General features: G+C 54.8%; 2 protein-coding genes across 3 annotated transcripts; one reads left to right on the top strand and one right to left on the bottom strand.

Moving 5' to 3' along the window:
• Positions 1-9,102: 9,102 nt before the first annotated feature.
• On the top strand, positions 9,103-19,981 carry GFAP (glial fibrillary acidic protein). 2 transcript variants are annotated; one of them, XM_008012374.3, is made up of 10 exons: positions 9,103-9,265; positions 9,574-10,056; positions 11,002-11,062; positions 11,267-11,362; positions 11,835-11,996; positions 13,514-13,639; positions 13,854-14,074; positions 14,647-14,690; positions 17,464-17,549; positions 18,226-19,981. In XM_008012374.3, the coding sequence occupies exons 2-10, from the start codon at positions 9,596-9,598 to the stop codon at positions 18,265-18,267; spliced, it is 1,299 nt and encodes a 432-aa protein (XP_008010565.2). In that variant the 5' UTR covers positions 9,103-9,265; positions 9,574-9,595; the 3' UTR covers positions 18,268-19,981. The 2 variants fall into 2 exon arrangements, with proteins under 2 accessions (XP_008010565.2, XP_072861327.1); XM_073005226.1 differs by lacking the exons at positions 9,103-9,265; positions 17,464-17,549; positions 18,226-19,981 and adding an exon at positions 15,046-16,082 and having other exon boundaries at positions 9,496-10,056.
• Positions 19,859-22,530, bottom strand: FAM187A (family with sequence similarity 187 member A). The gene has a single exon (XM_008012376.3). The coding sequence runs from the start codon at positions 21,795-21,797 to the stop codon at positions 20,553-20,555; it is 1,245 nt and encodes a 414-aa protein (XP_008010567.2). The 5' UTR covers positions 21,798-22,530; the 3' UTR covers positions 19,859-20,552.
• Between the last annotated feature and the right edge of the window lie 109 nt (positions 22,531-22,639).

Genomic DNA, 22,639 nt, shown 5'->3' on the forward strand with positions numbered 1-22,639 from the left:
GGTAATTGCATCTGGAGGTCTGTTCCACCCTTCTACAGCCTTGGGGGTGGGTTGCTAGGAGTTCTGCCTTCTTAGTGGTCACCAGGTCTTAGGTGAGGCTCCAAGCTAAACCCCGCAGGCCTGAGTCCAGTGCAGTCTGCTATGCCGCCATGCCTCCACCTGGTTCGTGACTTCCATCTCCACTCCCTTGGATTGTGCAACAGTGCCACCTAAGTTTCCCTCCATTCTCCCCATGAAAATATGGTTGGCTGAATGAATTAATAGTGTAAACAAAATTACAGGAGTCTGTGTTTAACCTGCTTCTGAAAACAAACATGTTAAAGGTATTCAGAGCATTGTGAGAAGCATATAAATAAATGCGGCTAATTTCAAGTGAGTCCTGGCTGTTCTGGGGGAGCAGCCTCTACCAGGTCAGCCCCTCAGCTCTGAGCCCTTTTTGTTTCTGTTTTGTTTTGTTTTGAGACAGAGTCTCACTGCAACTCCCAGGCTGTAGTGCAGTGGTGCGATCTCGCACCACTTGTACTGCAAGCTCTGCTTCACCGGTTCAAACGATTCTCCTGCTTCAGTCTCCCAAAGTGCTGGGACTACAGGTGTGAGCTACCACACCTGGCTCACACCTCTATTTTTAGTAGAGACAGGGTTTCACCATGGTGGGCAGGCTGGTCTCGAACTCCTGACCTCAAGTGATCCACCCACCTCGGCTTCCCAAAGTGCTAGGACTACAGGCATGAGCCACCGTGCCCGGCCTCTGAGCCCTTTTTGGAGTAGAGGAAAGAATAGCCAGGAGCATCGAGCACCCACTGGCTGCCAGGCCCTTCACCGAGCTGCGTCACCTCATAAGGGAGATAATGATAGGCTCCAAAAAGGTCACAAAACTTGCCCAGAGTTAGACTCAAGTGTTCTGGATCTGAGGTCTGCTTCTCTGCCTCACACCGAGCTGCTCTCCTCCAGAAGTGAATAATGTCTGCTCACTTCTAGAGGGAAGTGAAAAGGACAGACATTTCATGTGCTTGGGGTTCCCTCCTTTCCAATTAGTCTTAATGAGGTTTCCCCCAACTCTGTACCATGATTTCCAGAGAAGCAGTCACAGATTCACATCATCATAGCCCCCAGCACCCTGGCATGGTGCCTTGACCTCAGGAGGCCTTGCTGAGTGTTGGTTGGATTCAAATTGAATAACATCCGCCATTTCCCGGGGCTTTCACATATATTATCTTATTTGATCATCACCATCACCCCTGCAAGTGCGGAGGCAGCAGGCACAGGGCAAGGCAGCTGGTAACGAGGGCCAGGAGGGCAACCTTCACCCAATAGGGTCCGTTGCACGGGGCAGAATTTTGCCTGGGCCGGGGGCAGCTCAAGTGGAAGAGGTCACTCTTGACAAGCGTGTTCTACAGCTGGTCATGCACTCGGCAAACATTTGTGGCTGTGTGGTGCAAGCTGTGCTCCCAGGTGACCCATTAAATTCACAAAGACTCTATGGTGATGGAGTCAAGCATGTGCGGCTCCTGCCCTCAATCACAGGAGGTCGGGCTGAGAGTGCTCACTCGCAGTGTGGCGTCCCCCACGCCAGGAGGCAGCTTGGCTGGTCTGAGCTTTGAGCTTCGCAGGGAGCTGGCAGGGGCTCCAGGGTGCAGCAAGCTGACAGCCAGCTCCCAGCTGACCTCCGTGGGCGGCGATGAGACTCAGATTGGATTGTTCTTACATAAAGAGTCATCCATGAGAAGTGACGATCGATGGCTCCCCATCCGCTGAGGACCCAGCCTTGTCTAATGCCCCCCTCTCCCTGCCTCATCCTGCCTCTTCCACCCCGAAGGCCTGGCAGAGCCTCTCACTCCACCTCTATGAGTTTAGAAATCCTCATGCCCCAGGCCTTTTATGCCAACCTCCTTGCTTGACTCAGTCCCCACAGCTCACACCTGGGTCCCCACCCTGGGGTACAAATCCTGCCCAGTTCAGAGAACCAGGCTCAGTGCCAGGGGCTGAAAACAGAACAAGACATGGTCCCTCCAAGCACAAAATCAGGATGGCACCTGTTCCTATCACCTGAGTGTAAGCCAAAATCTCAATCAGTGTTGGTATCTGCCAAGGAGAAGGGGTTGGGTTTTCTCTCTGTGTCCCCCTTACACATGGCTATCAGCTTGACCCACAAAGGGGACTTCATCACCACCTGGGGAGCCTCTTTGAGGTACTAACTCAGGAGTGCTGCCTCCCAGATCCCCAGATTCCCCTAGGAATGTCCCCTTGGCTCTTGGTCATGTCTGGAGCATCCCAGCTCCCAGGCAGAATTTGGTTCATGGTCATCTTCCCTTCTTCCATGGTTCTTTGTGAAGAAGGATCCAGGAGGGCTTGAGATAAAGAATGTGGGGGCCGGCATGGTGGTTCATACCTGTAATCCCAGCACTTTGGGAGGCCGAGGTGGGAGGATCACTTGAGGTCAGGAGCTCAAGACCAGCCTAGCCAACATGGTGAAACCCCGTCTCCACTAAAAATACAAAAATTTACCCGGGTATGGTGTAATCCCAGCTACTTGGGAGGCTAAGGCAGGAGAATCACTTGAACCTGAGAGGCAGAAGCTGCAGTGAGCCGAGAGATCGTGCCACTGCACTCCAGCCTGGGTGACAGAGTGAGACTCCGCCTCAAAAAAAAAAAGAATGTGGGGCAGGGGAATCACCACAGGGGCCCCACCAGAGATGGTGGCTGTGTTTTCCAGCTCACCCTGAGGGCTTCCCCCAGCTCACATGCAGCCCTCCTGCTTCCGTTCTCCGTTCTCCAGCTCATCCTGTCCATTTGGAGGACTGCTGGGTTGGCCACTCGCCAGCCGCTCCTCCCACCAGGGCCACATCTGGTCCCCGCCTTTCACCCTCCAGAGGGAGCCAATCAGGGAGGTTGAGGAGAGTGGGGAACAGAGCAGATCAGGGAAAGCAATTAAAAAGCTGCTCTCAGGGTTACAAGCTGGGAGGTCGGGGGGCAGGCTGGAGCAGGCCCTGGCTGGGTGGGGAAAAGCAAAGAAGAATGGGCCTGAGCTTATCAACCCCAGCGCAGCAGCCTGGGGTCTGTGAAGGTGAGTGAGCCAATGCTGAGAAGGCCAGGGAAGGGCAAGGGGAAGGGACCCAGGGTTCGGTCAGGAACCATTCTGCAGCCACAGGAGTCGGTTCTAGACAGCAGAGCCTGGCAGGGCACACGCTGAGGATGCGGGTAAGGAATGGGCCCTACCCTGAGGCAGCCCCCTCTCCAACAGAATGGGAGCTCCTGCCCTCAAGGAGCTCCCATCTGACAATGAGCCATGGGTTCTAACCCGGGAGCACCTATCCAAGGGAAGAGGATGACTCCTGTCCTGTGGGCGCTTTAGCCTGGGATTGGGAGAAACACTGTCCTTAGAGAGACCCCAGTTTGCTGGGAAGACATAGGTCCTAGCATCAGGAAGTCCCCATCTGTTGGGGGAAAGGCATGGGCCCTCTCCTTGTAAAGCTCCAGGCTGAGATGCAAATGAGACCCACACCCGAGAGAGAGTGACACAGAGAGCTTTTCAAACTGGATGGAGTTGTGGGGCTCAAGTCTAGGGATGGGGAGGGGTGAGGGTGGGGAAAACAGCACCCACTGGGGGAGTCAGAGAGCCAAGAAAGCAGGTGGGAAAGCAGTCTCTACTCTGAGCCGGCAGAGAGAACTTGCTTGTGGAGATGAAGCCACCACCAGCTCGTGGCCTGGGGGTAGACAGTGCTGGCTCTCCCCCGTGCCTCACCAGCTGCTGCCCTCTGTCCCATCCACACTGCCAAGTAACTGCTCTTGGGGGAGGGATGTCCACTTACTCCCAAAGGAGTTAACAGGACACAGGAGCCCCTTCAGAGGCCCCAGCTCCCGCCCCTCCGCCAACCCCATCGCAGATCCCCTAACATGTCGATAGGTAAAGCCCCTGGGAGGTGTTATGAAATGGAAGCTCTAATTTGTCAAGCACCTGCTGTGTCCAGCTTTCACTGATTTTATTCTTACAACTACCTGGGGAGCAGTCATGGCTGAATCCCCATTTTACAGACATAGAAATGAAGACTCAGGCAAGGTTCTTGAAGTCATCAAAGACTGCATAGCTATTGAGTGGCCAAGGCTTTGCTCCCTCTCCTTGAGGACAGTGCTATGGCAGTCAGAGTCAAGTCTAGAGAACAAAGGGGGTGATGCCTCTGGGTGAAACAAATCTGGGTTTTAGAAAACTCCACCTGCAGCTACCAGACAGGCTTTCTCCCTGCCTCTAAACTGCGGTGGCTGTGGCCGCTCACACCTGACCAGCTGAGCAACGCCATCTAGTGGCCACTAGGCTCAGTTCCCTTCCACAGGAACGGGTCATGGATGAACAGACTTGCTGGTCACCAAGGCTCAGCCAGAGACACTGTGTTCTCTTCACCCAACTTGCTGACCACCACGCCGTGCCAGGTACTGGGCCAGGGCCAAGGGACCAAGCAGAACCAGTGGGCAGCAGTCACGTGGTAAAACTGCCGTTTGAATTAGAGGCTGGCCTATTTGCAAACACCAGGCACCTTGGGTGTGGGTTGATGCCACATACGGGGTTGGTCTGTCCCAGGAGGCATCTGGGCTTTACCCTGTAAGCAGAAGGTCATCTAGCAGATTCTGATGCAAGGGAAGGGCACGGGGAGGTCATCTTGTCCCCACCTCGGCTTGAAGCAGGAACAGCTTGGCTGTAGGCTCCTTGAAAGGGCATCTAGGCATCTCTCTCCATGGCTGGTACTATCCTGTTGTGCAGTCTAGGCGCCAGTCTAGGGTTTGGCCTGAGGCTTTAGAAGTTGGGGCCTTCCAGGCCGGGCGCGGTGGCTCATGCCTGTAATCCCAGCACTTTGGGAGGCCGAGGCGGGCAGATCACGAGGTCAGGAGATTGAGACCATCCTGGCTAACACGGTGAAACCCCGTCTCTACTAAAAATACAAAAAAATTAGCTGGGCGTGGTGGCGGGGGGACCTGTAGTCCCAGCTACTTGGGAGGCTGAGGCAGGAGAATGGCGTGAACCTGGGAGGCGGAGCTTGCAGTGAGCCGAGATCGTGCCACTGCACTCCAGAGCGAGACTCTGTCTCAAAAAAAAAAAACCAAAAAAAAAAAAAGAAGAAGTTGGGGCCTTCCATTTTGGGAAGCAGGAAAGGAGGCACCCCAGAGAATGGGGTCTGAGCCAGGCTAGGAGGATGGAGGGGGCTGGGTGGAGGCTGGAAGGGCTGAGGGCCTACCCTTCTCTGTCTGCTGTATCTGCCTGCAGCAGATGCAAATCAGAGTGTAGTTTAGAACAGAGAGAGGACAGGCACAGCGGCTCACACCTGTAATCCTAGCACTTTGGGAGGTTGAGGCCGGAGGATCACTTGAGGCCAGGAGTTCAACACCAGCCTGGGCAACATAACAAGACTTGGTCTCTTTAAAAAAAAATTATTTGGGCGCAGGGTCATGTGCCTGTACAAGTCCCAGCTACCTGGGAGGCTGCGGCAGGAGGATTGCTCGAGCTCAGAAGTCTGAGGCTGCAGTGGGCTATGATGGCACCACTGCAATCTGGTTCTGGGTGGCAGAGTGAGACCCTGTCTCTAAAAAAAAAAAAAAAAGAGAGAGAGAGGGAGAGAACATACTGTCATACTGTCCACCATTAGGGCTTGGTACATGAATGCATATAGTGGAAAATCATGCAGCTGTTAAATGATGATGCAGACAAATATTTATTGATATGAAAAGATGTTCACAACATATTGTTGAGTGAGAAAAGCAAATTACAAAATAATTTGTACAGCATGAGCCCATTTTGAAAAACATGATTTTATATGTGTGGAAAAAATCTGGTAGTGTTTACCTCCAGGTGGCAAAATTATGGCTAATTACATTTTTTTGTATTGTTTATCTATAGTTTCTGACTTTTCTACAGTGAATATTTAATTAAAAAGATAATGAAAGTTTGGAAAACAACCATGACCAAATCTGTCTGTATCTTTGGTTCTCTGTGCAGACATCTTTAGATAGTTAAGGGTTGGCCAGGCATGATCTATATGTACCGGTTGTACAAGTCATGCCTGTAATCCCAGGACTTTGGGAAGAAGAGGTTGGAGGGTCGCTTGAGCCCAACAGTTCGAGACCAGCCTGGGCAACATGGCGAAACCTTGTCTCTACAAAAACACAAAAATGAGCTGGGCATGGTGGTGTACCTCTGTGGTCCCAGCTACTTCGGGGGCTGAGGTGGGTGGATCGCTTCAGCCAGGGAGGTTGAGGCTGCAGTGAGCTGTGATAGCACCACTGCACTCTAGCCTGGGCAACGAGCAAGACCCTGTCTCAAAAAAGAAAAACAAGATAGTTAAGGGTTGAGTGTGAGGAAAGGTCTGAGGGTTGAGAGGGGGTGGAGGATGCACCTGGGCCTGTGACAGGGGCCCACGGAGGTGGCTGATGGCAAAGGCTGGGGGACTCCAACTGCTGATGCTGAAACAACTTTGTGTTTCCCATACATAGGGACAGTTTACTGAGCTTCAATGACAAGAACCTCCTGCTCATCACATCTTTTCTCTCCAGGACAGCTTTGCCCTCATTTTATTTTATTTTATTTTATTTTATTTTATTTTTATTTTTATTTTTTTTGAGACGGAGTCTCGCTCTTGTAGCCCAGGCTGGAGTGCAGTGGCCGGATCTCAGCTCACTGCAAACTCCGCCTCCCGGGTCCACGCCATTCTCCTGCCTCAGCCTCCCGAGTAGCTGGGACTACAGGCGCCTGCCGCCTCGCCCGGCTAGTGTTTTTTGTATTTTTTAGTAGAGACGGGGTTTCACCCTGTTAGCCAGGATGGTCTCGATCTCCTGACCTCGTGATCCACCCGTCTCGGCCTCCCAAAGTGCTGGGATTACAGGCTTGAGCCACCGCACCCGGCCTGCCCTCATTTTAACTAGACTTCCCTTGAACCAAAAGGGAAGACCACACGCTGTGACTTGCTGGGCAGCCTGGAAAGGCGGGCCACTCCTAGCCACAAAGATGAGAGTTGAGACAAGAGCTCATCCCCAGTCTTCCTTTACTGTTTATTTTATTTTTTTATTTATTGAGACAGAGTCTCACTCTGTCACCCAGGCCGGAGTGCAGTGATGCGACCTTGGCTCACTGCAGTCTCCACTTCCTGGGCTCAAGTGATCCTCCCACCTCAGCCTCCCGAATAGCTGGGACCACAGGAATGCACCACCATACCTGGCTAATTTTTTGGTTCACCACATTGCCCAGGCTGGTCTCGAACTCCTGGACTCAAGCGATCCGCCCACCTCGGCCTCCCAAAGTGCTAGGATCACACACATGAGCCACTACGCCCAGACTTGCTCTTCCTTTAAAGCCTCCTGTCCTTCCCCAGGTCCCCAATTCATAGCAGGATCAAAGGTCATTGGGCGCTCGTCCCCTCTTCAAGACTTCCCTCCCTACGTCGCTGCTCAGGCCCAGAGTCAGACGTGACTAGAGCCTAAGGGGCTCTCACCTCCTTCTCTATGCTGGGACTCACAGAGGGGAACCTCAGCAGGCAGTCTGTCCATCACATGCCCAAATGAAGAGCATACCCTGGGCTGGGCACAGTGGGGCACAACTGTAATCCCAGCACTTTGGGAGGCTGATGTGGGAGGATCGCTTAAGCCCAAAAGTTCTAAACCAGCCTGGGTGACATGGCAAGACTCTATCTCTACAAAAAAAGTTTAAAAATTAGCCAGGTATGGTGATGCATACCAGGATTGCTTGAGGCTGGGAGGTTGAGGCTGCAGTGAGTCATGGTTGTATCACTGCACTCCAGCCAGGGTGACAGTGAGACCCTGTCTCAAAAGACAAAAAAAAAAAAAAAAAAAAAAAGAACATATCCTGGTAATATCCTGGTATGGAGTAGGGGGCATTGCTCTCACAGGCTTGGGAGCCTGAGCTGGCTCTGTGAGCTGGGGAGGAGGCAGACAGCCAGGCCTTGTCTGCAAGCAGACCTGGCAGCACTGGGCTGGCTGCCCCCCAGGGCCTCCTCTTCATGCCCAGTGAATGACTCACCTTGGCACAGACACAATGGTCAGGGGTGGGCACACTGCCTGCTTCCCGCCGCACCCCAGTCCCCCTCAAATGCCTTCCGAGAAGCCCATTGAGCAGGGGGCTTGCATTGCACCCCAGCCTGACAGCCTGGCATCTTGGGATAAAAGCAGCACAGCCCCCTAGGGGCTGCCCTTGCTGTGTGGCACCACTGGCGGTGGAGAACAAGGCTCTATTCAGCAAGTGCCCGGGAAAGGGGATCAGGGGAGGCCCAGGCGTGGACAGTGGGTGGCAGGCGGGAAGAGGAGGGCTGTCTGCTTCCCAGAAGTCCAAGTACACAAATGGGTGAGGGGACTGGGCAGGGTTCTGACCCTGTGGGACCAGAGTGGAGGGCGTAGATGGACCTGAAGTCTCCAGGGACAACAGGGCCCAGGTCTCAGGCTCCCAGTTGGGCCCAGTGGCTCCTGCGTTTCCAAACCTATCCATCCCCAGAGGTCCTTCCCATCTCCCCAGGCTGATGTGTGGGAACTCGAGGAAATAAATCTCCAGTGGGAGACGGAGGGATAAAGACTCAAGCCAGCACAGCCAGCTCATGCGTAACTGCTTTGTGGAGCTGTCAAGGCCTGGGCTCTGGGAGAGAGGCACAGGGAGGCCAGGCAAGGAAAGAGTGACCCGGAGGGACAGACCCAGGGGCTAAAGTCCTGATAGGGCAAGAGAGTGCCAGCCCCCTCTTGCCCTATAAGGACCTCCACTGCCACATACAGGCCATGATTGATGCTTAGACAAAGGGCTGGTGTCCAATCCCAGCCCCCAGCCCCAGAACTCCAGGGAATGAATGGGCAGAGAGCAGGAATATGGGACATCTGTGTTCGAGGGGAGGACTCCAGGAGTCCTGGGAATGGGGCCTAGGAGGAAATGATGATATAGGCACCCCTTGAGGATGCTGAACAGGTTCGTTCTTTGCCAAATTCCCAGCACCTTGCAGGTACTTACAGCTGAGTGAGAGAAGGCCTGGGTTATAAAATCAAAAAGTTGGAAAACAGGTCAGAGGTCATCTGGTACAGCCCTTCCTTCCTTTTTTTTTTTTTTTTCCTCTTGAGACAGGGTCTGTCTCTGTTGCCCAGGCTGGAGTGGCACAAACACAGCTCACTGCAGCCTCAACCTACTGGGCTCAAGCAATCCTCCAGCCTCAGCCTCCCAAAGTGCTTGGATTACAAGTGTGAGCCACCCCACCCAGCCCTTTTCTTCCTTTTTAATTGATGCATAATGATTGTAAGTATTCATCATGGTCCAACCAACCCCTTCTTGACCCACCTTCCTAGAGAGAGGGTCCTCTTGCTTCAGTGGTCAAGGCCCCAGACCCATGGTCTGGCTCCAGGCACCACCTGCCTCATGCAGGAGCTGGCGTGCCCAGGAAGCTCTGCCTCTGGGCACAGTTACCTCAATGGGGTGAGGGGAGCTCTCCCCATAGCTGGGCTGCGGCCCAACCCCACCCCCTCAGGCTATGCCAGGGGGCGTTGCCAGGGGCAGCCAGGCATCGCCAGTCCAGCCCACTCCTTCATAAAGCCCTTGCATCCCAGGAGCGAGCAGAGCCAGGGTAGGATGGAGAGGAGACGCATCACCTCCGCTGCTCGCCGCTCCTACGTCTCTTCGGGGGAGATGATGGTGGGGGGCCTGGCTCCTGGCCGCCGTCTGGGTCCTGGCACCCGCCTCTCCCTGGCTCGAATGCCCCCTCCACTCCCGACCCGGGTGGACTTCTCCCTGGCCGGAGCACTCAATGCTGGCTTCAAGGAGACCCGGGCCAGTGAGCGGGCAGAGATGATGGAGCTCAATGACCGCTTTGCCAGCTACATCGAGAAGGTTCGCTTCCTGGAACAGCAAAACAAGGCGCTGGCTGCTGAGCTGAACCAGCTGCGGGCCAAGGAGCCCACCAAGCTGGCCGACGTCTACCAGGCTGAGCTGCGAGAGCTGCGACTGCGGCTCGATCAACTCACCGCCAACAGTGCCCGGCTGGAGGTCGAGAGGGACAATCTGGCACAGGACCTGGGCACCGTGAAGCAGAAGTGAGGAGGGGATGGGGAAAGGGGGCCTTGTGAGCAGAGGGGGCTGAACCCCCGAGAGAGTGCCCGAGAAGTCTCAGGCAAGGGCTGAGCCTCCCTGCTCCCTGGGTCTCCCTACCTCTTAATGGGGCACTATCCTTGCACCCCAACATGATGGCAGGGACCAGAAACAGGCCCAGGACCCCAGGGATCTGATTCCCACATGCCTTCTGCCAGGGAGCCAGGGTCCCCTCAGCACCTCCCCACTGGGGAAAGCAGTGCAGGAGCGGCTGGGCCCCCAGCAGCTGGGCCCTTGCTTTCATTCATGGCTGGGCTTTGTGACTGTGGGCAGCGAGCTCACCTATTGTGAGCCTGGGTCCATATAAAGGAGGAGTTGGAAGCAGAGAAGGTTGGTGTCCATGAGGGAGATTGGATTCTGGGGTAAAGGAAGTGAGGGAAAGAGCAGGCAAGCCTGGGTGCAGAGCACAGGTGACTGCCTGCCACCAGCGTGTGACCCCCGTCAAGTCACTTTGACTTGCACAGCTGTGAAGCGGAGCTCATAATAAAATTCATTTCAAAAGGTGGTTACCTGGGATCAGAGGAATCCCCAGGGGCATGGCGCTTCGCTGAGCTGACAGGACATGCGTGTGTGCCTTCAAGTGCAGGAGGATGTGTGTGTGTGTGTGTGTGTGCAGCAGTGTGTGTACGCTGGTGGATGCGCCTGTGTGAGGAGAAGCAGGTGCACCAACCCTGATAAGGCACCTTAGTAATGAGTTAAGGCAAAAGCCCACATCTGCTCATCCTCTAGACAAGACCTCTGTCTAAGGCCCCCCAACCCTTACTCCTCCTGCTGCTCTACTGGTCCTGGGTGGGGGTGGTCTCTGTGACAGTTGCCTCCAGGGAGATTGAGGCAGGTAGCCAAGTGTCCTCAGAAGAGCCTGGACCCAGGAATGTGTCCCCCCACTCCAGGCTCCAGGATGAAACCAACCTGAGGCTGGAAGCCGAGAACAACCTGGCTGCCTATAGACAGGTCAGGGAGGTGGAGGGGAGGGGCAGGGGAGGGAGGAAAGGGTTCATGGCCACTCACCCAAACACAGCCCCCAAGCTCAGCCCTCCAGAGCAATGTGCTGCTCCCCACTGACCCAGAAGGAGGGGTAAGGCAAGGCTGAGCAATGGGGAGGAGGAGCCTGGGGCCCAAGTGGCCCTCTACTCCTCACCCCTCCTGCCACTCCAGGAAGCAGATGAAGCCACCCTGGCCCGTCTGGATCTGGAGAGGAAGATTGAGTCACTGGAGGAGGAGATCCGGTTCTTGAGGAAGATCCATGAGGAGGTGAGGCCAGGGCAGAGGAAGAAAAGCTCAACACAGAGACTGCAACTGAGAGAGGGAGAGACAGAGACAGAGAGGCTGTCCTGTGTCCAAGGCTTAACAGGCTTACTCCCCATCCTCCCAGTCAAGATTGGACTCCTCACCTCCCCCATCTCTTCTGTCTCCTTGGAACTTTTGTCACCACTTTGCCCTCCGTCTCCCATCTGCCTTCAGATAGACATGCGCCCCTCCCAGATAACACTCAAGCCCCTTGCAGTCTCTGAGAGAGACACTCAGAGAGAGGAGAGAAACAGAGATTGGCAGGTAGAGACAGGAAATGAAAGACAGAGAGAAAGGCAGTAAGGGAGACAGGAAGAGATGAGAGAACATTCTAACCCCTGGCCGAAGGGCAGGAAGAAGGGGACACGATGCTGTGAGGAACTGCAGCTGTGGCCTGTACCCTGAGGCCTGGTACCCCTTCTCTCACCCTGGCCAGGAGGTTCGGGAACTCCAGGAGCAGCTGGCCCGACAGCAGGTCCATGTGGAGCTGGACGTGGCCAAGCCAGACCTCACTGCAGCCCTGAAAGAGATCCGCACGCAGTATGAGGCAATGGCGTCCAGCAACATGCATGAAGCTGAGGAGTGGTACCGTTCCAAGGTAGCCCTGCCTGTGGGCCAGCCTGCCTCCTCCAGGCAGCCCTTCTTGCTCCATACAAGAGAATGGGGGAAGGAGGGTGGAAGAAGCTGGGAGAATATCCTCTCCAGGTGACTGACCTTCACCAGAGAAGTGAGATGACTTGCCCAGGGCCACACAGGCACTACTGCTTTCAAAAGTGCCCGTTATTATTACTGCTACTATTGCTATTATTAGTAGTAGCTGATACTGTTCTGTGCTAAGCTCTGTGCTTTTCATGCATTACCCCACTATGAAGTAGGTGCTGTTCTTTGACAGATGAGAGAGCTGAAGTCCAGAGAGGTTAACTAATTTGCTCAAAGTCACACAGCTCCTAAGTGGTAGAGTTGGATTTCCAACTCTAGCCCATCTCACTTGGGAGCCTGCATTCCATGCCTCTGCCAGTCTGTTTTGGGTTACTGAGCCTCTACCGTATGCCAGGCACCACCCCCCCCCAGGACACAGAGAGGTGTCTGAGCTGGAAGGTGTGATGTTGACATGCACCCAAACATAGTGCCTGTAGAGAACACCACAGCTCAGAGCTTATATGTAGTGTGGGAGCCAGGTAAGACGCTGTAGGTGGGGCATTTGGGCTAGGCAGGACAGGCAGGCTGTGGACAGGAAGAGAAGAAGGGAGGGCCATTTCTGGTGGAGGACAGAGCCTGGAGTCAGAAAAGCACAGAAAGGCAGAGCCCGAAGATGCTGGCCTAGCCAGTGCACCTAGCTAAGGAGTGTGAGTAGTAGAAGCCACTGGCGTCTGAGCAGGGTGAAGGCCCAATGGGGCTGGGAGGACCTCCCTGCAGGCGGGGGAGAAAGGGCTATTAGAACCCAGGGTGAGGCCAGGCACGTTGGCTCACACCTGTAATCCCAGCACTTTGGGAGGCCGAGGCAGGCGGATCACCTGAGGTCAGCAGTTCAAGACTAGCCTGGCTGATATGGCGAAACCCTGTCTCTACTAAAAATACAAAATTAGCCGGGCGTGGAGGCACGCAACTGTGTGATCCCAGCTACTTGGGAGGCTGGGGCAGAAGAATTCCTTGAATGTGGGAGACAGAGGTTACAGTGACCCGAAATTGTGCCACTGCACTCCAACCTGGACTACAAGAGCGAGACTCCGTCTCAAAAAAAACCACCCAGGGCTTCGCTCGCTGAAACCCACTGTCCACTGTGGCAGATGACAGCGTTTAGTCCCACAGATACAGCTGTCAGTGTGGAAGGTTCTGGATTTTGTGGCACTATTCATTCATTTGCTTGCTGACCAGGTGTTGTGCTAAGTGCTGAGGTCTGGCAGCTGCTACCTTGCCCGCATCCATGGGTCACAGTTGTTGGGAAAAGTCCCAGCCAGGGCCAACGTCCTGGGGTTGACTGGGGTGCTGGTCACCTCCCTGATTTTCCAGAGCCTGTGCCTGCCCATGGGCCCACACAGTCCCCTATATGTGTCCCCCACCCGCAGCCCCGCGGCCCCAGGCCGCCCTCAGTCTATGGCCCATCTCCCCATCTAGTTTGCAGACCTGACAGACGCTGCTGCCCGAAATGCGGAGCTGCTCCGCCAGGCCAAGCACGAGGCCAACGACTACCGGCGCCAGTTGCAGTCCTTGACCTGCGACCTGGAGTCTCTGCGAGGCACGGTGAGCGCGGCCAAGGCAGGACGGGGACAGGCGCAGCGGGGACGGCCACCCCAGGAGATGCCAGGGGAGAAGGACCGGGGCGAGGACCTGGGTCGAGGGCGGGGCCCGAACGTTACCCCCGGGCTAGAGGAGGGGCCTGGGGCCGGGGGCGGGGCCTGGAAGCCTCGCCAAGTCGGGTCGGGGCTCCGCGGGACTGGCCTGCTCCATCCCACAGAACGAGTCCCTGGAGAGGCAGATGCGCGAGCAGGAGGAGCGCCACGCGCGGGAGGCGGCCAGTTACCAAGAGGCGCTGGCGCGGCTGGAGGAAGAGGGGCAGAGCCTCAAGGACGAGATGGCCCGCCACTTGCAGGAGTACCAGGAGCTGCTCAACGTCAAGCTGGCCCTGGACATCGAGATCGCCACCTACAGGAAGCTGCTGGAGGGCGAGGAGAACCGGTGAGCCCTGATCATAGCCCTGGGGACCTCTCCCTGTGGCCTCTCAGTAGAGCTCCCCTTGCCCCCTTCAGGGACTGAGTCTTTTTCAGCCTTGTGTCCAGATCCCTTCCTACCTCAATGCCCAGCACAGTGCCTGCCTCACACACAGCAGGCAGTCACTAGATGTTTGATGAATTAATGGATGGATGGATTCAACCAATATTGAATAGGCCTCAAGGCCAAGGACTTGGGTCACCCTCCAAACTAAGAGGCTTACTTCCCACCCTCCCAGCCAAGATTGGACTCCGCACCTCACCCATCTCTTCTGCCTCCTTGGAACGTTTTTCACCACTTTCTCCTCCCTCTTCCATCTTCCTTCAGATAGATGTGCGCCCCTCCCAGATAACACTCAAGCCCCTTGCATACTTGGAATTCCAGATATCATGTTGGCTGCTGGGGAAAGCTAGGAGATGGAGTTAGACTTTCCTGGCAAGGAAAAGGGTGTTTAACTTGTCATGATGGCCCTGGACCAAGACCCAGCGTAGGGGTGTCCCAGGCAGCCTGGGCAGCCCTTTCCCTCTGCTTTCTTTCAGGATCACCATTCCTGTGCAGACCTTCTCCAACCTGCAGATCCGAGGTCAGTAGAGCAGGGTCTCGTGGGAAGGGCACTGGAGTCCTGCCCCCTCCTCCAGGGCCTGTAGGTTGCTCCGGACTGGGACTGAGGACCAGGGCAAAGGGATCCACGCTCTCCCTGGGGGCCTTCGTGATACCGCAGCGCTCCTAGCCAGAGCCTATCATCCCAGGGTACTTCTAGGCGAGGCTTGCCGCTGCCCCTGTCCTGCTAGGCCCTGGGTCCCTGTTCCCCTCCCCGCACCCCATTCCAAACAGAACTGGGTGAGATCTCGACATCTGCCCTGTCTGCAGATCCCTGAGCAAGCACTGCCCTTCTGAGTGTTTTCTGTTTTTGTTTTTTTAACTGCTTGTCACTACAGGGGGCAAAAGCACCAAAGACGGGGAAAGTCACAAGGTCACAAGACATCTCAAAAGCCTCACAATACGAGTTATACCAATACAGGCTCACCAGATTGTAAATGGAGCACCGCCAGCTCGCGGTTAGCTGCCTCTCAGACACGCGCTTTGCCCAGCTTGACAGGGAGTGAGCCTGACGCACCTCATCCTCCTAATCCTACTGAGCTCCCTCCTCCCAGGGTTCCCCTAAAGGGCCTGGACTGCATCATTTTCCCAGGAACCGCAGTGCCCAGGCCAGGACGTGGTACAGAGTAATTTATATTAAACCGGCAGAGCTGGTTAGTGGTAAAGGTGGCGAGTCCTTGGGTGCGCAGCTGAGCTGCTCCGGGGCCTCTGAGCAAGCAGCAGCCTCTGTCTCACCTCTTCCCGTCACTGGGAGGGCCCCTTGGGTCTCGCTGTGCCTGAGGGCCAGGTTCTCTGCTTTATTCTTTCATCCCTGAGGCTCCATGGCTCAGCTCAGTGCTGACTCAGTCCAGAGGATTTTTCCCTCAGGACCGCTGCTCTTGCAGTGAATACAGTTTTATGTTCCCTGCTCTTAATGTCAAATATTAGTGAATGTGACATGTTATATTTTTCCCTCTGAGGCAGGGGGAAGAGCTAAATTACTTTTTACTTGCATGTGGCCCTCAAATGATTCTTAGCTAAAGAACAAAACTCCTCTTCTTCTGGGCTAGAATATTTAGGACCATTAGATATGCATGTCCCAGGGCTTAATTCAGCATCGGAAAGGTTAACCAGGTTGACTAGTAGAGGTAATACTGCCAAATCCCAGATAGTCGCAGGTCACTAAGGTACAGATAAGTGGCAGAGAGAAGTAGGAAAGAGGAAAGGGGACAGGAAAGGGACCTATGTGTATTGAGCACTAATATGTGCCATATGTTTAACAGCCTTTATTTTAGTTAATTGTCTCCTCTCTCCCACCTACAGAAGTAGGCCCCATCATCCTTACTTTACAGATGAGGAACCTGAGGCTTGGAGAGGTCAATTAACTTGCCCAGAGTCATGTGGCTGGTTGGTGGCTAAGTTGGGACTTCTTTTTTTTTTTTTTTTTTTTTTTTTTTTTTTTTTTTTTTTTTTTGAGATGGAGTCTCACTCTGTCGCCCAGGCTAGAGTGCAGTGGCCGGATCTCAGCTCACTGCAAGCTCTGATTCCCGGGTTTACGCCATTCTCCTGCCTCAGCCTCCCGAGTAGCTGGGACTATAGGCGCCTGCCACCTCGCCTGGCTAGTTTTTTTTTTTTGTATTTTTTAGTAGAGACGGGGTTTCACTGTGTTAGCCAGGATGGTCTCGATCTCCTGACCTCGTGATCCACCCATCTCGGCTTCCCAAAGTGCTGGGATTACAGGCTTGAGCCACCGCGCCCGGCCAAGTTGGGACTTCTTGAGCTCTGGTCTCCTGATTCCTTCCCTCCCCTCCCCTCCCCTTCCTTCCTTCCACAGAGCATCCCTCTGTCACCCAGGCTGGAGTACAGTGGTGCAATCTTGGCTCACTGCAACCTCCACCTCCCAGGTTCAAGCAATTCTTGGGCCTCAATCTCCTGAGTAGTGGGGATTACAGGTGTGAGCCACCACACCTGGCTAATTTTTCTCTCTTTCTTTCTTTTTTCTTTTCTTCTTCTTTTTTTTTTTGAAACAGAGTCTTACTCTGTTGCTCAGACTGGAGTGCAGTGGTGTGATCTCAGCTCACTGCAACCTCCCCCTCCCAGGTTCAAGTGATTCTCCTGTGTCAGCCTCCTGAGTAGCTGGAACTACAGGCACCCGTCACTATACCCGGCTAATTTTTGTATTTTTAGTAGAGACAGGGTTTCACCATATTGGTCAGGCTGGTCTCGAACTCCTGATCTCAGGCGATCCACCTGCCTAGGTTTCCCAAAGTGCTGGGATTACAGGTGTGAGCTACCATGCCTGGCCTATTTTTTGTATTTTTAGTAGAGGTTTCACCATGTTGGTCAGGGTGGTCTCGGACTCCTGGCCTCAGGTGATCCATCCATCTTGGCCTCCCAAAGTGCTGGCATTACAGGCGTGAGCCACCACGCCCCGCCTGGTCTCCTGATTTCAAAGCCTGTATGTCCTTCCTCGATGCCATGCTGGATTTTCAGAAACCCAGGTGACAGGCCAGGGCTTGCAGAGGGGCTGAAATGAAGCCAGGCCAGAAGACAGAGCAGCCAGGACTCTAACTGGACAGAGCAGCCAGGACTTGGGCAGCAGCACTATTGGGATTTGGGGGCTCTCCAGCCCGTTTGGAAGAGCCTAGGCTCTCTCTGCCCAGTTGCATAGGTTCTCATACTCATGATTGGGGGGGTGCGATGGGGAAGCCGGGCGTGGGAGAGGATGACCCACGCCCTGAAAGTCCATGAGAGGCCTCCTCTCCTCACATCTGCAGAAACCAGCCTGGACACCAAGTCTGTGTCAGAAGGCCACCTCAAGAGGAACATCGTGGTGAAGACTGTGGAGATGCGGGATGGAGAGGTATGGAGGGATTCAGGCCCAGTCAGGCTCTGGCTGGCCCCAGGGATTCTAAAGGCCAGGCCATGGAGGAAAGCCTGGGACTAGCACATAGAAGGTCCCCAGTAACTCCCAGGAGCCCCCCAAGGAATTCTGGAGGAGAGCAAGGAACCTGAATGTAATTCCGTTTCCTCAGTCCCTCCATAGGCTGTTCTAAGGGGAGCCTTGGCACCAAAGCCACTAGATTGGGTCCCAACACACGCTGTCTCTTTCTCACCCTCAAACTCGGGGGCCTGGCTTGCCAGGGATAAAAAGAGAATTAAAGTTAGCAGCTTTCACTTCCAACTCTAGCGGAGGCAGCTGGAGATGGGGACGGCTTTCCATTTCCAGCTTAGTAAAAGGAAACTACCAGGGGAATGGGAAGAGGGGATTTGGCGTATCCCCCAGGCCACTTCAACCACAGTGGGAGCTCATCTTACTGCAGCAGCTTACCACGTGCCAGGCACGATGCTAAATGCTTTCCCAGTGTTATCTCACCACCCGCTCTGACCACCACGCAAGGCAGCTGTGGTTACTGTCAAGAAAAGAAAGACCTGGGAAGCGGGGGACTTGCCCAAGGTTACACAGCTTCATGGTGGTGGACCTGGGGTCTGCGTGAACTCCTAACTGTTGCACTGTGCATGTTCCCTGTCCCCTGCAGGTCATTAAGGAGTCCAAGCAGGAGCACAAGGATGTGATGTGAGGCAGGACCCACCTGGTGGCCTCTGCCCCATCTCATGAGGAGCCCGAGCAGAAGCAGGATAGTTGCTCCACCTCTGCTGGTGCATTTCCCCAGACCTGAGCTCCCCACCACCCCAGCTGCTCCCCTCCCTCCTCTATCCCTAGGCCAGCTTGCTGCCCTAGGCTCCGTCACTATTAGGCCTGCCAGACGGCACCCACCCAGCACCCAGCAACTCCAACTAACAAGAAACTCACCCTCAGGGGCAGTCTGGAGGGGCATAGCCAGCAGCTTGGGTTAGAATGAGGAGGAAGGAGAGAAGGGGAGGAGGGTGGGGGGGGAACCTACTACATCGCCCTCCACATCCCTGATACCTGTTGTTATGGAAACTGTTGCCAGAGCTGGAGGTTCTCTCAGGGTATCTGGGAACTGTGCCTTTGAGTTTCCTCAGGCTGCTGGAGGAAAACTGAGACTCAGACAGGAAAGGGAAGGCGCCACAGACAAGGTATCTTTGGCCAGAGGCTTGTTTTGTTTTTTGGTTTTTATGAGGCGAGGTCTCCTATGCTGCCCAGGCTGACCTTGAACTCCTGGGCTCAAGCAGTCTTCCCACCTCAGCCTCCTGTGTAGCTGGGATTACAGGCTCGAGCCACCATGCCCAGCTCAGAGGGTTGCTCTTCTAGACTGACCCTGATCAGTCTAAGATGGGTGGGGACGTCCTGCCACATGGGGCAGTCACCTGCCCAGATCCCAGAGGGACCTCCTGAGCGATGATGCAAGTGTCTCAGTCCACCTGAGCTGCTATCCAGGGACCCTGTCTGTGGGTGTGCTGTGGGCAGGTGGGAGCTTGATTCTCAGCACTTGGGGGATCTGTCGTGTACGTGGAGAGGGATGGGGTGCTGGGAGGGATACAGGGGGGCTGCCTGGTCCCCAGTGGTGGGTACAGAGAGGTCAAGCCCAGGAGGACTGCCCCGTGCAGACTGAAAGGGATGCTGGTAGAGATGGTGGAGGAGGCAATTGGGATGGCGCTAGGCATCCAAGCAGGGGTTGTGGGTGACCAGTTGCACTTGGCCTCTGGGTTGTGGGAATTAAGGAAGTGACTTATCCTCTTGAAGATGCTGAAAAAGGAGAGAAAGGGGATGTATCCATGGGGGCAGGGCATGACTTTGTTCCAGTTCTAAAGGCCTCTTCCTTGCTGTGTCATCCCAGGCCACCCCAGCCTCTGAGCCCCTGGGACTGCTGCTTCTTGACCCCAGTAAGCCACTGCCACACGTCTGACCCTCTCCACTCCATAGTGAGCGGCTGCTTTTCCCTAAGCCGAGGGCCTCTTGCAGTCCCTTCTTACTCACACACAAAATGTACCCAGTATTTTAGGTAGCGCCATATTTTACAATTTGTAAAACAAGCACGAGCAAAATGAAGACACTGGCTCATATTCCTGCAGCCTGGAGGCCGGGTGCTCAGGGCTGACATGTCCACCCCAGTGCACCCACTCTGCTTTTTAACTGGGCAGACTGGTAAGCAGACTGGTGGGATCTGTGCCCAGAAATGGGACTGGGAGGGCCCACTTCAGGGTTCTCCTCTCCCCTCTAAGGCTGAAGAAGGGTCCTTCCCCCTCCCCAAGACTTGGTGTCCTTTCCCTCCACTCCTTCCTGCCACCTGCTGCTGCTGCTGCTAATCTCCAGGGCACTGCTGCTGCCTTTAGTCGCTGAGGAAAAATAAAGACACATGCTGCGCCCTTCCCCAGAGTGGACTCAGATCTGTTTATGAGAGGGTGGGACTGGGGCCAAGATGTAGCCTTTGACAAGACCAACTCACTTCCTATTACTGATCATCTCTGGAGCCCATGCCCTCACCAAATCCCACCCGCAGCCAAAGAGGACATACACCAGCTCCCTCCACTCTCTTCCTCCTTCCTTTCCCTGCTGCCTGCAACTCAACCAGTACAATCCTCAGAGGCAAGAAAGTAAAGCAGCTCAAACACGATTCAACACTGCTCAGTGTTTACCACTGGATAAATCTGAGTTCACTCCTTCCTTCTCTGACCTAAGTGTGAAGTCAGGAAACACATGTACCCTAACTACTTCCATCCTAACCTCAGTCCCCAATCTCCCACCAGCCTCAAGCCCCTCCACTTCTCAGATCAGGCCCCAGACCTGCCCATGAAAATGGGGAGCAGGCTATAACTAACAGATTTGCCCACATGTTCCTACCACACGTCCCACCCCAGGGTACCCACCCAGAGACATCTGGTATCATTTAACAAACACATTGAAGGACAACTGGTCTTCAGAGCTGGGGAAAGAGAGAACCTAAGGGGAGAAGTTGGGACAACACTGAAATAAGTAACAGCAGCAACGACAGAGGTGAATGGTGACGAAGACTGCCGTGATGAACAGGTAGCCTATCAGGGTGAGCTCCACAGCCGAGCGAGTCTCGGGATCCGACAATGAGGCTGGGTAGCGCCCACGAGATGTCACACCCAGCCGGAAGCCAGCAACTCGCACACCCTGCCTCCAGCAATAGTAGATGCCCCGGTCATCCAGCTGGGTGAAGCGGATGTGGAGCTGGTTGCCGTGGTCAATGAACACCCTCATGGACCTGTTGACACCCTTCAGGTACTGTGTGCGGTAGAGGTGCTGGCGGTCTTTGTCCCAGGCCACGGCATGCTCTGGCCGGGCCCCGGGACAGGAGATGATGAGTCCATGGCCCAGTCTCTGCTGGTGGAACTGAATGGGCACCTGGGGCACCCAGGGCCGGCTGCCCACTTTGGACACATAGTTAACGATGGCCAGCACACCCTCCCGGACGGTCTTCGTCTTCTCACAGGGTACTATGCAGCTCCGAACCAGCAGCTCAGGGGTGTGGTCCCTGGCCTTGGTCTGCAGCTTCCTTGGCACAGCCCTTGAGCCACAGGACACCATATCGGGCACTGCCTTGAGGTAGCGTGGGGAGAGGTCTGGGCTCTGCAGGTAGCAGAGGCCGATGCGCCACTGCTCCCCACGCACCCCGCAGCGGTCACAGGGGGTCCATTCCCAGAAGGTGGTGAAGACATGGAGGTGCCCATAGTATTCATCTGCAAAGGGCTCCTGGCCCTCGTCCTGGAAAGTGGCCACCATTCCCTCACTGTTCTGGATGTCCACATCGTAGGCGTAAAAGTAGTCCCCCTTGCGGGTGCCGCAGAAGTACAGGCCTGAGTCCTCAGGCTGAGCCCTGAAAACCAACAGGCTGAACATGCGGATGCTGAAGCGGGCCAGCATGTCGCTGCCCACACGTACCTGGGCTGCCTCCGTCAGCACCCGCCCATCGAAGTCCGTCAGCACTTTGGTGTGGCTGCTACCTAGGTGCTTTTGGTAGAACCAGACTACAGCTGGCACCTCTTCGGGTTTGCAGTGACAGGGAAGCTCAAAGCTCATGTCGGCCAGGTAGGCTGCATTTTCAAACATCAGGAAAGCAGGGCAGGGGGTCTTCTGAAAAATGTTTTCCTTCTCTACAATTTCAAAGGCCTGGAGACCCCCCCATGCCCACAGGAGCACAGTGGTGAGGGCCAGGTGCATGCCTGAAGGAGTGAGGGGTCAGAGGGGCAGGGCAAAACCAACGCATTAAAGGCTCATGGGGCTCCCAGAAAGCACTGATGAGCTGAGGCCTCTGAATGAGGAAAGGATTAGGCAGCTAGGAAACGCAGCAACAACCTGCAGAGGAAGTTGCCAAATGCAAGGCAATTTATGCCCAGTGGATGTACAAGGTGCCCTTCTAACATTCCAGACCCGATCTTGGGGGAAAGCCATTCTAGAACCTGGCCTTCACTCCCCTTTCTAGAACACTGGCACTCACCCAAGAATGGGTCAAAGGAAACCGGAATGAGAAGGGGCCAAGGTGCTCAGGCAGGGAAATCTCTGCCTCAGTGCTCCAGGCCCTGCCCTGCCAGCCTGGTGGAAAAGTCTTCCTTTTCACCAATCCGGGAAATGGAGGAAACCCACTCTCCTGCATATCTGGCCATTCAGGAGGCTGGCTGGACCTGAGCTGATGGCTTGGGACTTTCCCAGGCCCAACCTGCACAAGAACTGAGTCTCTAGGGGAAAATTCAACACCTCAAATGAGGTAGCATTTGATCATTTGTTGATTACTTGTCCATTCATTGGTTTGGGGCTATAAACATTCTTGTTAAGAGCTGTGGAGATCAGTGTTTGTTTACCATAAAGATTTTGCTTTTTTCTTTTTCTGAGTGGAGGCTGTAACTGGTATAGCCAGCATTTGGTTGGGCAAACACTCATCTCTCAAGACCAGTGGGCTAGAGGCTTGGCAGACTCTAAGGGTGGAGAAAAAACTGCTTTCAATTTCCTGAGTTCTTGACTGTCCCGTGGATACACACAGTTCAAAATAGCGAGACACTGAGGGA

The sequence above is a fragment of the Chlorocebus sabaeus genome, chromosome 16, assembly GCF_047675955.1.
Source record: "Chlorocebus sabaeus isolate Y175 chromosome 16, mChlSab1.0.hap1, whole genome shotgun sequence".
NCBI classification, from domain to species: Eukaryota; Metazoa; Chordata; class Mammalia; order Primates; family Cercopithecidae; genus Chlorocebus; species Chlorocebus sabaeus.